This window comes from Lissotriton vulgaris, chromosome 1_1 (assembly GCF_964263255.1).
Source record: "Lissotriton vulgaris chromosome 1_1, aLisVul1.2, whole genome shotgun sequence".
Lineage (NCBI taxonomy): Eukaryota > Metazoa > Chordata > Amphibia > Caudata > Salamandridae > Lissotriton > Lissotriton vulgaris.
Genome location: NC_141685.1, coordinates 585884855 through 585900158, shown reverse-complemented (window position 1 = coordinate 585900158; position 15304 = coordinate 585884855). Strand labels below are relative to the sequence as shown.

Sequence of the window (15304 nt, the reverse complement as noted above, 5' to 3'; positions counted from 1 at the left end):
TTTTACATTTAATCAATAAAGTGATCTACTTATAATAAATAAAGAACAATTAAGTGGCTTTTAATGTTCCACACATAATGTGGTTCCACATTATGTGTGGAACCACAAAAGTGGTTCCACACATAATGTGGTTACCACCTAAACCAAAGGGTTTTTTTCTCTGCAAAAATTGTAGTATCTGCTATCTGGGAAAAGAGAAAACAAAGAGCTTTTCTTATAATGGGTCCCAGACATACAACATCGATGGTTTCATAAACTGTGGAACCACTTTTGTAATCTATATACTGGGCTGCAGCTGCGGGCTAGTATATATTGCCAGTACAAAACACACTGGATAACAGGACCAGAGATAGCCTACACATTCAGTAGTTTATATAAAATAAAAAAACACTCTCTGAACGGAAGAACTTATGTTCGAAAATAAACTTCGGGTTTATTCTGACTCACTCTAATCGATCTTCCGTTTTTACTTTAGCGATCACTCCGGGTATTTTTGGCCCAATATAATAATTTCTGTGTTCTCACTTTAGTGACAAATATTAGGTGGATGGCTTTTTCTGCTTATTAATAGATCTCTAATACTCGCTTTTAGCCAATCTAGTTACCACTCCAAAATAGCGCCACTTTTGGACTTAGTAACCGCGCTGTTATATATAAGAGTATAGCGGACGTTTTCCAATTATCCTTCATGAATAGGCTAATTAACTAATTAGGCTTCTTAGCCGGGTCTATTTAAACCGGGCAATAAACGCTTGGGTTCTCGCACGGGACTTACACGTTACTTGCTGTCTGGCTGTTTTGGAACTAGAAACTCGGTAAGTGAGGGAGGGGGATACTATGGGTCCGCTCTCTGGCACAAACTTTTAATCAGCTAACAGAGAGCTATTATGCTCCTTGATTTGACATATAGATTGTCTTTAAACATTTTAAAATTAGGAAGTTCCTACCAGCTTAGAGTAACCTAGTGCTTCCTGATCTGGTAACAACTTTTATCAGTGGTGCACCATGGGATTTTGAGTACCACACTTGTGTGTGTTTTTTGATGCTATGCTCGGTCCAATGCAGACAATGGTAACTCGGTCTTTATTAATATATGACCGCAATATGGTATGGGACTGGTTTCTGAGTGGGGTATGATGCCCTCGTACAATGCTTCTAATACATTACGGTATTAGTGCTCGTAATTTCGTGGACTACTGGTTTCGGAAAAATGCTTCTAGTATGCTAACAGTATTAAACCTATAAGTCGTGTATTTTCGCACATGTGACTTGAACTCTTTGTGCTCATATATAGGACTGGCCTTTTTGATTACTCTACGTTGTCGATACACTGTTGACGAAGGAACTATATTAAGAGGACACAACATTCCGCTGTACACCATTGCATGGCTATAAGCTCAACTGTACATCAAAGGTGGGTCTGACCCACTATGTGGTTTTAAATTATAGAGGCGGGTCAAGGAAGTAACTAGACCTCAGTGGTGGGATGTCTGGACCGACTCTATGATGTTACATGACACCGTGTAATTTTCCTTTATGTTATCCAATCCCTCTGTTTTTACATCTTTGAACTAGACATAACCTCTATTGTCCCTTTTCCCCTTTCCCATTTTAATAGGTCAGATGTACAAGGACTTTATGTGTGAAAACATTTGTCCGATTAAATATAAAATAGCGCAAAGATACCGAGAGGGTACATATGGAACACTCCGCTTTCTGTACACACTTGGCCATGCACAATTTAAATAGTCCACGTATCTGAATCCTTTGTTTGTTTCTGAACATTGCAGCTAAGACCACGGCTGACTGACGTTACTCTCATCCCAGGTCTAAGATATACTGGACGCCATACTTCCAATATACCCTACTTATCATCATCTCTTAAGAAATTTATAAATTTACATGGTAAGCTTTTCGTACTGTACAGGGATATAATGTACTTTATTCAATCTAGAACGTTTTGACCCAGAGGGACCCTACACAGGACTGTTCATGTACAATACAAGCCATGATGGTCCCTCACATATTTAACTATTTTTTGATATTATGATAAGGGTATATTCTTGAGAGCAAGGAACTCTTAGATATTGAAAATCACTGCTGTTTTCTTTTTGGGACCTGTTTGTTGCTTCTCTCCATCACAGAAATTATTCTTTCTCTCCCCTTCTCTCTCCTTACCTGTGATATGGGGAGGATAAAGAGTTCCCTGTAACAGGTGGTAGGACAGACAACCCATGTCCCCTGCAACCTTCCTGTACCTTCTGGTTGCAGGTATACTATATGACTCAAGATTAACGAAGGTGAACCACCTAGTTGTTTCTCCTTCCCCCCCTTGCCTCACTTTTATTCTCTCTCTCTTCTTTATTTCTTTTCTTTTTACCCCTTTCTCCTTTTCTGGTTCTCTATCTATTATTTGCCTGTGTCTTAATTGTTTATGATAACACCATTTGCACCGTCTCCTTTGTTTTGTAAAATTGTAATAAATGCAAAAATTGTACATGTCCTTTTTTAAATTTGGTATTAATTTCAGCCCTGAGGAAGCTCCCCGTGAGGGAGAGAAACGCATTGGCTGATCTATTTGATAATGAGAAGCTGTTTTATAAGAAAATATAAATAAATAAACTTTTTGCATACAAATATCGTTCTCTTTGGACTTTCTTTACTACGTGCACCCCCAACCAAAACTACAAACATTCTAGTAATCTGAAGCTCTGTGGCGTCATTCAGCAGCTGACGCAGGATTTGTTTGCACAAAACTATATAACTATTGTTGAACTGGGACTAAGGTGCGGCATCTGAGGGCCTGCTGCTGCTCTCTGTTCTTGGTGGCGTTTAATATAGTGTTGGATCTTAAATGTATGGGGGTGTTTACATTCAATGGGGTGAGCGTGCACGAGAAGTAGAGAAAGATAAATAAGACCCTGGTTGGTTAACGGCATTCAATACTTGGATACCGACTTGTAATGCTGTTCATCGGATGCTGCCACGATTCTGCACCTGTGCAGCACATTCCGATCACGGGTGCGGTCATGACGGCCGGGAGCCGTCATCAGCACACAAGCACTGTGTGCCATGGTGGCTCCTGGCCGTCATCAGCATGCAAGGGGTTAATAAATCCTGTACCTGTTATATTTCAGCGTCTGGCATATTCTCCTTGGGGTACATCCGGTGCTCTTGGGTATCCACTATACAGCTTGTCTCAGCCAAACCATTAAACATGATCGCTCTATTATTGCACTACAGTCCACAGGGAGCCTGTGGTTCACCGTTCCAAAGTATCCCCATAGAACACACTTCTTAAACATCACAAACAATTGTAAAAGCATTGCATATTCCAAAACCAAATTGGCAGTTTTAAACCAAATCCGCATTTCCCGTTTATTTAGAAACCCAAATATCCGCCTTCAATAAGTCCAGTCGCCATCTTTAGCCTTACTTAAGTGTCTCGTGTATTCACGTACCCTGAAAAATTGTCATTTAGTTTTCCTTGCAGGCATAAGTCACTCAGCCTTAATTGGTAATATATTTCTTTTTGCATCTCTCAGGGACACCTGCGGCTCTTTGACGCTCGCTTCCAGCAACAGAAGCTCATGCGAGTATTTGCATAAAGCATGTGTCCGCTACACGAGCAGGGGAAGAAGCACATCCAAAGAAAACCGTTGTTACTAAATAAATGTTTTTAACTACACCGCTTCCGCATCAAAGGATATGAGCACACTGGTTCTAGTCCTACTTCCGTGTCTATAAGTCCAGGCGTCAGTGGACTGGGCGTGTCTCTAGCGCCTGCGCACTGGGGCTTTTGATAAGTGGAGACCGGAAACTTGAAGGAAAAGTTGGCTGCTGTTTCACTACCGTTAGCCGCAGAAGATTCCCGTTCCGCCAGCGCAAAAATGTCGGGGGCTTCAAACGTTACGACCATGAAAAAGTTGGTGCATCAGCTGCGACTGGAGGCCAGCCTAAATCGTGTGAAGGTGAGAGACACCATTTTCTACTCTAACTTGGGAGCAAGGGGAGGGTTTCTGCCCCGCCTTTCGGAAGACTCTGAGACAGTCTGTTTACTACTTCTCTCTATCGGAGCCTTAAGGATGGTTCCTGTGTACTGTAGCAGACGAAAAGTAGGGGTTGTCAATGCAGTTCAGTTTATCAGTTTTTCTGCTCATGTCAACGTGTGTCCTGTGTTTTTCTCAAACTGTAGCCACACCCGGAAGACCGGTGCTTACTTCCCCTGGCCTCGCTACCCCTAGGAACTTGAACACTATGGGATATCTCATCCTCCTCTGCAGAAGTGTACTTTTTTGTTTATTCGGTTCTCATCACATACATGACAGCAATTTAGAACAGGAAAGTTGCAGATGTATGTAACCATTGTTTGGTGGAAATGACAAGAAGCCCTACGCACACAAGAACAGACAGGGCTCTGAAAGCAACAGGTGTGTGTCCTGGCAACGCGCTCTATCGTTTGTTTCTTGCCTCTGGCCGACTACGCCCGCTTTTACCTTTGTACTTGGGTCCTCAGACAGTAAGAGTCGCCTGAAAGTCTTAGGCGCTGCAGTGACAATGGAAATATATCTGCCCATAGTTGTCACGCTCCTTGCACACATTTCCCAGCTACGTTGTCGATCGCGCTAGCTTTTTATTTCACGGATCTGTATGAATTGAGGGACATGTTTTCAAAGAGCGAAGAAAGTGGAGTTTCTGCATTGCGACAGCAGGGGATAGCAGAACCGTGCCTTATCTTCACTGAAATGACAGCTGTTCTCTCCCCATGTGCTGGCGCACTTGAGGCTGCCTAACGCCAACACAGGCAGCTTTGTGCCATAGTTCAGGTGTGTCTGCATTGTGATCCATATTGCTTTTGTGCAGGGATGGGAGTCTTCCTGCATTAACAAAAAAACCCGATAATTTTAGGTTATTTCCTCTTCATGTGTGTTCTGCAGAGTGCAGCACACTTGCAGTAAGGAAATAGCGAGACAAGCACACTATTTTGGTGCAGATCAGTGTTTAGACGCCCATGGATTTGTCGGAATCCATCGGTGGATGCAGGTGAACACCTATGCACCAGCAATAGACCGCCTTTCAGGCACAAAGTAAAGCCAGGCAGCACGATGTTTTTTTCTTTAAAAAGCTACGCAAATAGTAATTTTCTACTATAATGCAACTCTGAGGCAAAACCTTTGTAAATCTGGACCTATAATGTGAACAAAAGTCCATCATAGTGGGAGGTCATGTAAATTCTTAAATTATGACACACCGATTAAAAACCCTTAATTGGCCCCGAATTGCGTTCCTTTCATCACAGAACAGCCTTTTCCCACCTTTTTGCAGAATGCAACTTTACAGTGCGATATCAACCTAGCTCCAGAACTTGAAAGGAAGCGTTTATGTGGAATGGCAACGTTGGACCTCCTTTTTGAAAGCACTTTTCGGATTGATGGTCACAATCTTCATTACTTATTGTGCTTTTGTACTTCTCTTTAACCTTTCACTTTCCTTTGATTGGATTAGCTACATAACTGTTTGTCCACTTAGGTCTGCATTTGCTGTTTTGCATGAGCAGAACCTGCGGATATTAATATAATTACTTACTATTTTTACATTCAGAAGCTTTGTCAGCTGTCATAATTCACTGCTTTGTTTCTTGTCATTTACACTTTTCTTCTGCCCACTACAGCATATACCATTTAACAATGGGTCAGCACTCTTCAGCCATTGGCTCACTTCACTAAGATTGACCACATTCTGCTCTTTGACAAGGAACACATCCACAAAGTAGCTTCCTTGAGTGGCGAGTACAGCCACAGCAATGTATTGTTTTTCAGACCAAAGAGGTGTGTGTGTGTGTGTGTGTGTGTGTGTGTGAGTTGATGGACTCACACTCAGTTACTGTCCTTCCTTCTGTTTAAAGCATCATTTACGTTATTCAAATGGGTCTTTCTTTCTTCTTTCTCTTCTGCACCAACCCAGGCTATTGCTAGTCGTCATCTCATTGGAAATCTTCACACTAGAACATGCTAGATGGGTCTGGCAACTGCAGCAAGAGTATCGTGAGCAAGGGGCAGGAGTACAGATGACACTAATGAGATGCACAATTCCCGCATAGTGAGCCTCCATGTTCGAGTCCTTAATAGCCCAGTCAAGCGCAAGGCGATCTTCTCCTATTTAGAACACACTGGGGGGGGGGGGGCATCTGCTTACTACAAGAAACCAATCTGCTCACTGGGGACAATCATCGTGTGTGCTCCCCGAAGTTCCCAGACAATACTGGTCCTCAGACTCGTCCAAGAAGAATGGGGTAGCCATTCTTATTGCCCAGATCTTCCAAGGAAAGGTGATCAAGACCATTACAAACACAAAGGTAGAGCACCAGAAGTTAGAATTCAACGGGGCTGTACACAGTTTACAGTAGCGTACATATACGCCCCATATAAGCCCCAGGAGTGCTTCTTACTAAACTACCATGCGCAAGTGTTGGCCATGCCTGACCGGGGGGGTATTGATTGGGGGAGACATTAACCAAGTAATGAACACAGACTTAGACCGCTCCTGACAACCCACAACTCAAGCAGGGACACTCACAGGCGGGACAGCAATGGCTTGCAAACAGCGCACTCAATGGTGTATTGAGGTAGTGTGGCTCACTGGTTAGAGGCGGCAGACCCGAGAGCAGAGGACGGCCCGGGACCAGGGTTCGATTCCCGGCGGGGCAGGTTTCTGGACCAGGGTCAGCGGACTCGATAATTCTCTCGCCTCGGTGCCCACTCTGATCAGCGATCACACTCGGCAACTCTGGGCATTAGCTTGCCTCATCCTCACTAACGGCCCCACCAGACCGCCGGGGATGCCTGGTCTCACCCTGGAGATACCCATTAAGGGACCATCTCTCAGGGAAGCCAGGAAGGGTTTCGCAGCGTTCGAAGCGCCTTGAGACCCTCCGGGTAAGTAGTGCGCTATATAAATGCCTATACATTTGAGGCACACATCCTTCTACCAGGGACTATATATACTTCTCTGCAGCTCACAAGACTAATTCCTGAATTGATCACTTCCTAGGCACGGAGGCACTTGTGGGAATCTGTGGCCGATGCAACATAGAGCTGCGTTCTCTCTCTGACCATGTCCTGATCACGCGATCGCTGAACCTAGGTGCAGCCCAACCCCGCCAGTCACGTTGGTGTCTCCGAGACGCGCTGATTCACTCAGACCAGATAAAGGCATTTTTGAAGACTCTTAGAGACTATCGCACCTATAATGATGGAGAGGGCGTGCGCCCAGCCTCTCTATAAGCAGCATAAAAATTGGTTACACGAGGGGAACTAATAGCTATCTCAGCAGGCAATAATAAGCTTAGAAAGAAACATAGGAAGGAGATGGGACAGCGGTAGTGGAATTTGAATCCATACACAAACGCACTGGTGCCCCCTGGGTGTGGTGAGAATTAAAGGGGGAAACAGCTCATTCTTTACAGGCTGGATGGACCTTGATAAAGCAGAATATGCCTTGCTTCGCCTACGGCACAAATTCTTACTTGGTGGCAATTGTTCAGGCCGCATGCTCACCCACAAACTGAGGCAAAGAGATCTCTGGGTCGATCCTGGCAGTTAAAGCCCCATCCGGGACAATAGTCCATACAGATTCTGAGATTGCCGAGGCCTTCAGTGCTTTTTAACTCCAAGCTCTACTCGAGGGAGACTCCCCAGCAGACTTATTTATTTATTTATAATTACATTTGTTAAGCGCGCAGCTACCCGGAGGTTTCCCGGCGCTAGGGCAAACTGAACGGTATAAAAGGTGAGTGGAACATCAGATCGGGAGTTTAAGTGTTGAAAAGCCAAGTTTTAATTCCTTTACGGAATGTCAAAAAGCACAATTCAGAACGCAAGGATTGGGGAAGGGAGTTCCATAAGGAGGGTGCTAACAGGGAGAACGAGCGACCTCCCATTTTGGCTCTGTTGACGCGCGGAGTCCTAAACTTATTCTGAGTAGATGACCTGAGTGTGCGGGGGGGAATATATTGCTGCACTAGAGCAGAGAGATAGTGCGGGGCTCTTCCAGTCATGATCTTGTGCATAAAGCAAAGTGCTTTGAATATAATTCTGCTCTCGATCCGCAACCAATGAAGTTTACGCATGTGAGGTGCGGCCGAGGATCTAGCAGGTAGGTTACAGATAAGGCGAACTGCCATATTCTGTACCACCTGGTATTTCCTGGTTACCTCCTTGCAGGCACCCAGGAGTAAGATGTTCCCATAGTCCAGGCGTGAGGTGACAAGAGCCTGGACTACCGTCCTCGGGGTGTCAGCAGGCAGCATCCACGTGATTTTCCTCAGCCACCTGATGATGGTGGTACAGGTGGCGGAGACTTTCACAACCTGTTGCTTGAAAGATAGTTGGTTGTCGAGGAGAACCCCAAGATTACGAGCTGTCACAGTTGGAGTAGGTAAAGGGCCCATCTCCGGTGGCCAATGTTGTGGGCCCCAGAGTGAGGTATTTGAGCCAAACAGGAGTAGTTCTGTTTTGTCCCCGTTTAATTTTAATTTGTGCATAAGCATCCAATCGGATATTTGTTTCAGTCCAGATTGCAGAGAGGAAGAGGGGAGATTTTTATTAGTAGAAAGTGAGTAGATGACTTGAGTGTCATCAACGTAGGAATAAATTGTGAGACCGGCCTGTTCCGCCAAAGAAGCAAGAGGTCTCACATACAGGTTGAAGAAAAGGGGGCTGAGGATAGACCCTTGGGGAACACCGTGAGTTGCCTACTTCCAAGAAGTGCAGCTGACTTCGGTACCGGCAGATGCTGCCACCCATATCGATCGCCCTATTCAAGTGGACAATGTAATCTCCACGATAGCCAGCCTCAAAATAGCGAAGTCCCCGGGTCCAGATGGCTTCACCCTCCTGTTCTATACAAAATTGGTCAGGTCCTGGCACCCATACAAACGCAGCTTTTTAACTCTTATTGACACAGGTATTACCTGATTCTTTCACAGAAGCCTCCATATCGGTAATCCTAAAACCAACCAAAGATCTCCTGGATTGCGCGCCCTATCGAGCGATTTCACTGCTCAACTTGGGCGCCAAAATTTTCACTGGTATCTTGACTACGTGCATTAATCTGTACATGATGGGCCTTGTCGACCCGGCCCAAACCTAGTTCATCCTGACTAGGCAATTTGGGGACAACACGAAGCGCCTCATTCATTTTACAGATCTCATTGCCCTCTCCTGACGGGAGGCTTTCCTGTTGTCAGTCGACGCAGAGAAAGACTTTGATAGGGTCTATTGGCCATTCCTAATGGAGACTCTTCCCCCGGTTCGGGTTTGGGGACTGGATTCTCGGCTGGTTAAGATGCATATACAAAACACCTAGAGCATCTGTCACGGTTAACGGGTATTCCTCTGGGTTCTTTACAATTTGCAGGGGAACCTTACAGGGGTGCCCTCTCTCTCTCTCTCCTCTATTGTTTGTCTTGTAGAGAGTCCAAGATAATCCAGGAATATCCAGAATCTGCCTCAGGGCAGACATACTATCAGCCTATATGCCGACTATGTGATCCTGTCTGTGACGAAACCGGTAACCTCATTAGCAGCACTAGTAGGCAAGTTCTCCTGCTTTCAGCGATGTCTTGGGATTAAAGGTCAATCTACATAAGCCACAAATCCTAAAGCTGTTCACATCCCTTGCCAGTGAGGAAGCCCTGGGTAAACCATTCCCATTCTCCTGGGCCAGCCATCACATACCATACCTAGGAATTCTCCTGGCGTGCACTCCGGCCAAAACTCTTAACAGCTAACTATACCCCACTCCTGGAGCAAACTAACAAAACTCTAGCAACATGGACACGCACTGGTCTCTCATGGGCAGGCCGTATTTCAGCAGTCAAGATGATGATTATGCCACGCATACTCTACATCTTTCAAACTATTCCCTAAGCGCCCCCCACCCGACCACACTGCGTAACCTCCAGCGAGCTGTAAATCGCTTTGTCTGGGGTGGGTAGTAACCTCGTCTCAGCTTCTCGCAAATTGCAAAGACGAAACCTGAATGGGGGGGGTGGGGGGGATGGGAGTTCCAGTGGTATCACGGTATTTCCAAGCTTCTCAGTTACGCTTCATCCTTGAGTGGAACCATCCGCTTTCAGAGAAACACTAAACATTCATGGATCAAACGACAGAGGTAGATTTGGCATGAAATCTGGCTCCCACGTAAATATAGGGCTTGGGGTTTACTTTTCGCCTGTCACAGCGACCACTCTAAAGATCTGGAGCGCAACGGCGATTCAACTTTGGTTTACCACCTTTTCCTTCCCGATGACTCCGCTGGTTGACAACCCGGACTTTCTGTATGGTGTAGATCAGAACTTTTTCCGCGGTGGCGAGCGAAGGGTTGTAAAGGGGTGGGCTCTCTCTTTGACCAAGAGGGAGTTATACCTTTTGATCAGCTTCAGGCGGACTACGCAATCCTGCTTCGGACTGCTACATTTATCAATAAGTACGTCATTGGGTAACCTCTCCAGAGGTAAGACCAAGGGGCCTCGCGACGGTTAACACAGTTTGAAAAGTGGCTCGTCACGAAGGACCGTGACAAACTCCTTATATCAGAACTATACACATTCCTCTCCTTGGACACTTCGCCTGCAAAAAACCAAGGGACAGTTACGATGGGCGGAAGAATTAGGCAGACCCCTTACAAGTAAAGAGTGGCAGGATATCTTCTACAGAGCACACCACACAGCTCATGACATCTCTGGTACAGAAGCTGCATATAAGGTGGCTGTGTATTGGTATTTAACTCCGACCCGAAGTAATCATCTGAAGAAGGAACGCTCGGCCTACTGTTGGCGAGGTTACGGTCAAACTTGCTCCCTAGTGCATCTTCTTTGGCACTGCCCCCAAATTAGTGAGATACTGGGATTTAATATTGCAAGACCTAAAACACGCCTTTTGACACGGACATCCCACGATTCCTTGCGTACTTCCTGATAGGCCTTCCCAACTGATTGACCTTTCCTTTGCACTACATGAGAGGGATATAGATAGCTATAGCCCTGAATGCCTTGCGTCTAGATTTTTTTTCCCTTCCGGGGACCAGAAGGGAGAGACGGCACAAGTCATGCATTCCAGTACACAAGATGTTCTTCCCTCCGGACACTCCCAAAGAGGTCATCACAATTTGACCAAGAGATACTTTTTGACCTCACTGAATTCAGGTTATTAAACCTAGACGAATATAGACCTTTAAGATAAGGGTCCATACCACTATCTTCACTAATATTAGGTCCTGAAGAAAGCCTAACCGATACCTCCTGGCCGACTCATGGGCTGAAACATGTCGACCTTTTTTACGGACTTATGATCAGTGCAGAAGACTCTTCCTACGCACGCCCAAGATTTTAATAGAGCCTGAACCCATACCTAATAAATTTTCTGTTTAATTTGGTCACTCAAGCTTTTTACCAGAGCACCTTCTTTTTCTAAATTACTTGATCACTCACCATTGTTGAGGACTGACCACTACTGCTGTAACCAGTGGTTTACCTCCGGGTGGAGGAAGCATAACAAACTAACCCGATGATGATGCTGCCACGAACCTTTTTAAAGGTGGAGAACCAAGATATACCGCCATCCGAACCTTGGCACGTGATTGATGTTTTTTTTATCTGTATTGTGAAATGCAATTTAAAAAAACCCTGGTGACCCAGAAGTACCAAGGAGGCTGAATGGATCACGAAGACTTCCTCTCTTCCCCCCCCCCCCACCCCCTCCTCTTGATTTCATACAGATTTTTTAGCTCACTGGGGTTCCAAGAAAGTCTTGGACCATTCTGCTTGGCTCAGACGGCTGTAGGCAGTGTTGTGCATGGCACGATTATCGTTGGTGACAGACAATAAAGCAGATGTTTTCCAATAACTTTGGGCTCTTTTTAGAACTATCCTCTGTAAGGAGTTCAGAGATGTGACCTGCCCTAAGCTCTTACAGATTTTACAACTCACCGATACAGATCAGCTTCATAAGCAATGGTAAATTATGGGCAGGAAACTTTGACACAGGCCGAAAACAGTGTGCGAAGGAGACTGGCTAGGTGGAGGAAGGGGTACTGTCTTTCTTTCCTTCTTGTGGTTCCTGTCTCCTGAGGCGAAAAGCCGGGAGTAGCAGCTTAGAAAAACGTGATTTGTGTGATTTTTAAAAACCTTATTTTTCTTTTAATGCACTTTGCACTTTAAGGGCGCCGTGTAGCGGATCTAGCGCTCTCGTGACCCCCTTGTACCGGCTTCCATCGCGGCTGGCCACGCCCACCTGTAGGCCACGCCCCCTTCCCGCCCTTCTTAAGCGCTGAAACGCTAGCGCTCAGTTGGTTCCTGTCTCCTGAGGCGAAAAGCCGGGAGTAGCAGCTTAGAAAAACGTGATTTGTGGGATTTTAAAAACCTTATTTCTCTTTTAATGCACTTTGCACTTTAAGGGCGCCGTGTAGCGGATCTAGCGCTCACGTGACCCCCTTGTACCGGCTTCCATCGCCGCTGGCCACGCCCACCTGTAGGCCACGCCCCCTTCCCGCCCTTCTTAAGCCCTGAAACGCTAGCGCTCAGTTGGTTCCTGTCTCCTGAGGCGAAAAGCCGGGAGTAGCAGCTTAGAAAAACGTGATTTGTGTGATTTTTAAAAACCTTATTTCTCTTTTAATGCACTTTGCACTTTAAGGGCGCCGTGTAGCGGATCTAGCGCTCTCGTGACCCCCTTGTACCGGCTTCCTATTATTTCAATGTGCAACTTCAGAACGCGCAGCGGACGTGCGCAGCGGGCGCGCCGTTTGTGCGCCGAAGGCGCGCCTAAGGCAAGCCCGTCTGCACCGGTCCGCGGCCGGACAGGGCTAGGGGCACGACTCCATGCCCATTTTACATCGTACTCTTCTGAGAAGATCACCACCCTCCAAGGCAACTGGCCACTCCCAGAATCCGTCCGCAGCCACATTGCCTCATTAGGGTTTGCCCCTTCTTCTACTCCAACATCGCCTCTGCCGGCCTCACCGCCGCTTTGCTCTTCCTCGCCTGATCCCCCTCCCCCCCCTACTCCTTCATTATCCGTTCTTTTGCTCAACACCAGGTCAGCGGTCCAACACCATCATGAGCTGTTTGTCCTGCTCGACTCCGAGAAACCTGACTTACTGCTCTTGACCGAAACCTGGTTCTGTGATTCTTCCCTTCCCGCTCTTTTGGCTACCCTCCCCCCTTCCTACGTTGCCTTGCGCGCTGATCGCCCGGCGGGCAGGGTAGACGGTGTGGCATTAATCGCTCGGTCTGAATTGAACTTTCAAACCCTTCCCTTCCCCCCATCCCCCCCACTGAATTCCTTGTAGTCCGCTCCCTCCCCACCCCCTATCACATGCCTCCTGATGTATCGCCCACCCCAGCCTTCGTCTCTGTTCTTACCGGCATTTCAAGACCTACTGGCCACCCTGGTGGTCAACTACGCCTCGGTCTTGGTGCTAGGTGATTTTAACTACTGGCCCTCGGACCCCTCTGAGTGTACTGCTTCGAAAGAATTCACAGAATCTCTTCTCTCTTTGAACTTCGTTCCGCGCATATCTGTCCCCACTCATTCTCACGGTCACATACTCGACCAGGTTTGGTCCCTCAACCTTCCTGTTTCCCCGGTGTCTGTATTTCCCTGTCCCTGGTCCGACCATGCCCTTATCTCTTTCTCCATTTCTCTCAACCCGGTATCTAAAGTTCCTCACGCCAAAAACACCTGGGCGCGGAATTGGAACAGAGTTGATCTTCCCTCCTTGACCTCCCTGCTTCGGAACTCCATTCCGACCCTCTCTGGTCTTTCATCCGACTCTCAAGCCATCGCTATCAATACCTGGCTGGCTGGAGGTTGTGACTCAGTGGCTCCTCTGCGTCGTATTTCCACCCGACGACCCAAGGACTCCAACAGGTGGTTCAACGACCACCTAAAAGAGCTAAAACTGACCGTACGGCAGGCAGAGAGGCAATGGAGAAAAAATTATTGCCCCTCACTAAAAACTCATTACCTCACATTACTTACCGAATATAAAAAAGCAATCCTAGCCGCCAAAACCACCTATTTCTCAACTAAAATAACGACAGCCGAAAATAAACCTAGGGAGATCTTTGGTATAGTGAATGACCTAGCCTTTTCCGCCAGAGCCTCACCCCAAATTCCCCCATCCCAGCCCCTGTGTGACCAACTAAACACCTACTTTTTGGACAAGATCGCAACCATCAAGGCCAACATACCCCTCCCCTCGTCTGCCTTTGTTGATCCTTCCCCTCCCACTGTTCAATGCCATCTTACCTCCATTCCCCCCCTCACTGAGGAAGTATTCTTGGAGATACTCCCCAAAGTAAAATCGGGTTCTCCGGCAGACATCTGTCCGGCACGAATCCTGCAACAAATTTACTCCTCTTGTCCCGAACCCCCCATTACTTTCCTCAATAGTTCCCTCTCGCAGGGAGTGGTTACCCCAGCGCTTAAATCAGCCACCGTAGTGCCCATTCTAAAAAAGCCTGGCGCTGACCCGTCCATCTCAGCCAACTACCGCCCTATCTCCCTGCTGCCCTATTTGGGCAAGGTGCTTGAGCGCCATGTCACCTCGGTACTCAGCGCCCACGTTGAGGCAAATGGGGGTCTGGCTTCCCGCCAGGCCGGCTTCCGCCCCAGGCACTCGACCGAATCAGTCGTGGTGTCGGTCCTAGACAACCTCAGGAAGGGTATGATCATAACAAACACCAGGCGCTGGTACTCCTCGACCTCTCCGCCGCCTTTGACACGGTGGACCACACCATCTTACTGTCCCGTGTCAAGGTGGCTGGAATTGAGGGATCAGCCCTGGTCTGGCTATCCTCCTTCCTGAGGGACCGCACCCAGGCGGTTCGGCTGGGAGACTTCACGACCACCTCACTTCACGTCACCTGTGGTGTTCCCCAGGGTTCCTCTCTTTCCCCCTTACTGTTTAACCTTTACATCTTTCCTCTCATTTTCGCACTTCAGCAGCTGGAGGTCCCCGTGTACAACTATGCGGATGACCTCCAGCTCATCTTTGACCTGTCCTCTTCTCCCCTTTCTGCCTCAAACTTCCAGTCTATTATGATCTTCATCAGGGACTGGATGAACTACAACCATCTCAAGTTGAACCCGGATAAAACCGAGTTGGTTCTCACCGGTGGTTCTTCCAGTCCCTGGAACTCTCTCCTCTGGCCCTCCTCTCTTGGTCCCGCCCCCACTCCTTCAACTACAGTCAAAACACTGGGTGTCAAAATGAACAACCAACTCACCCTCCATTCACAAAT

General features: G+C 47.0%; 1 protein-coding gene across 1 annotated transcript in view; it reads left to right on the top strand.

The window, feature by feature from the left end:
- Positions 1–3781: 3781 nt before the first annotated feature.
- LOC147747513 (guanine nucleotide-binding protein G(I)/G(S)/G(O) subunit gamma-5) overlaps positions 3782–15304 on the top strand; it is a 76718-nt gene continuing 65195 nt past the window's right edge. Inside the window, exon 1 of the mRNA XM_086953979.1 lies at positions 3782–3971. Within this exon, the coding sequence (XP_086810105.1) occupies positions 3891–3971 (81 nt within the window). The 5' untranslated portion in view covers positions 3782–3890. The remainder of the gene's footprint in view (positions 3972–15304) is intronic.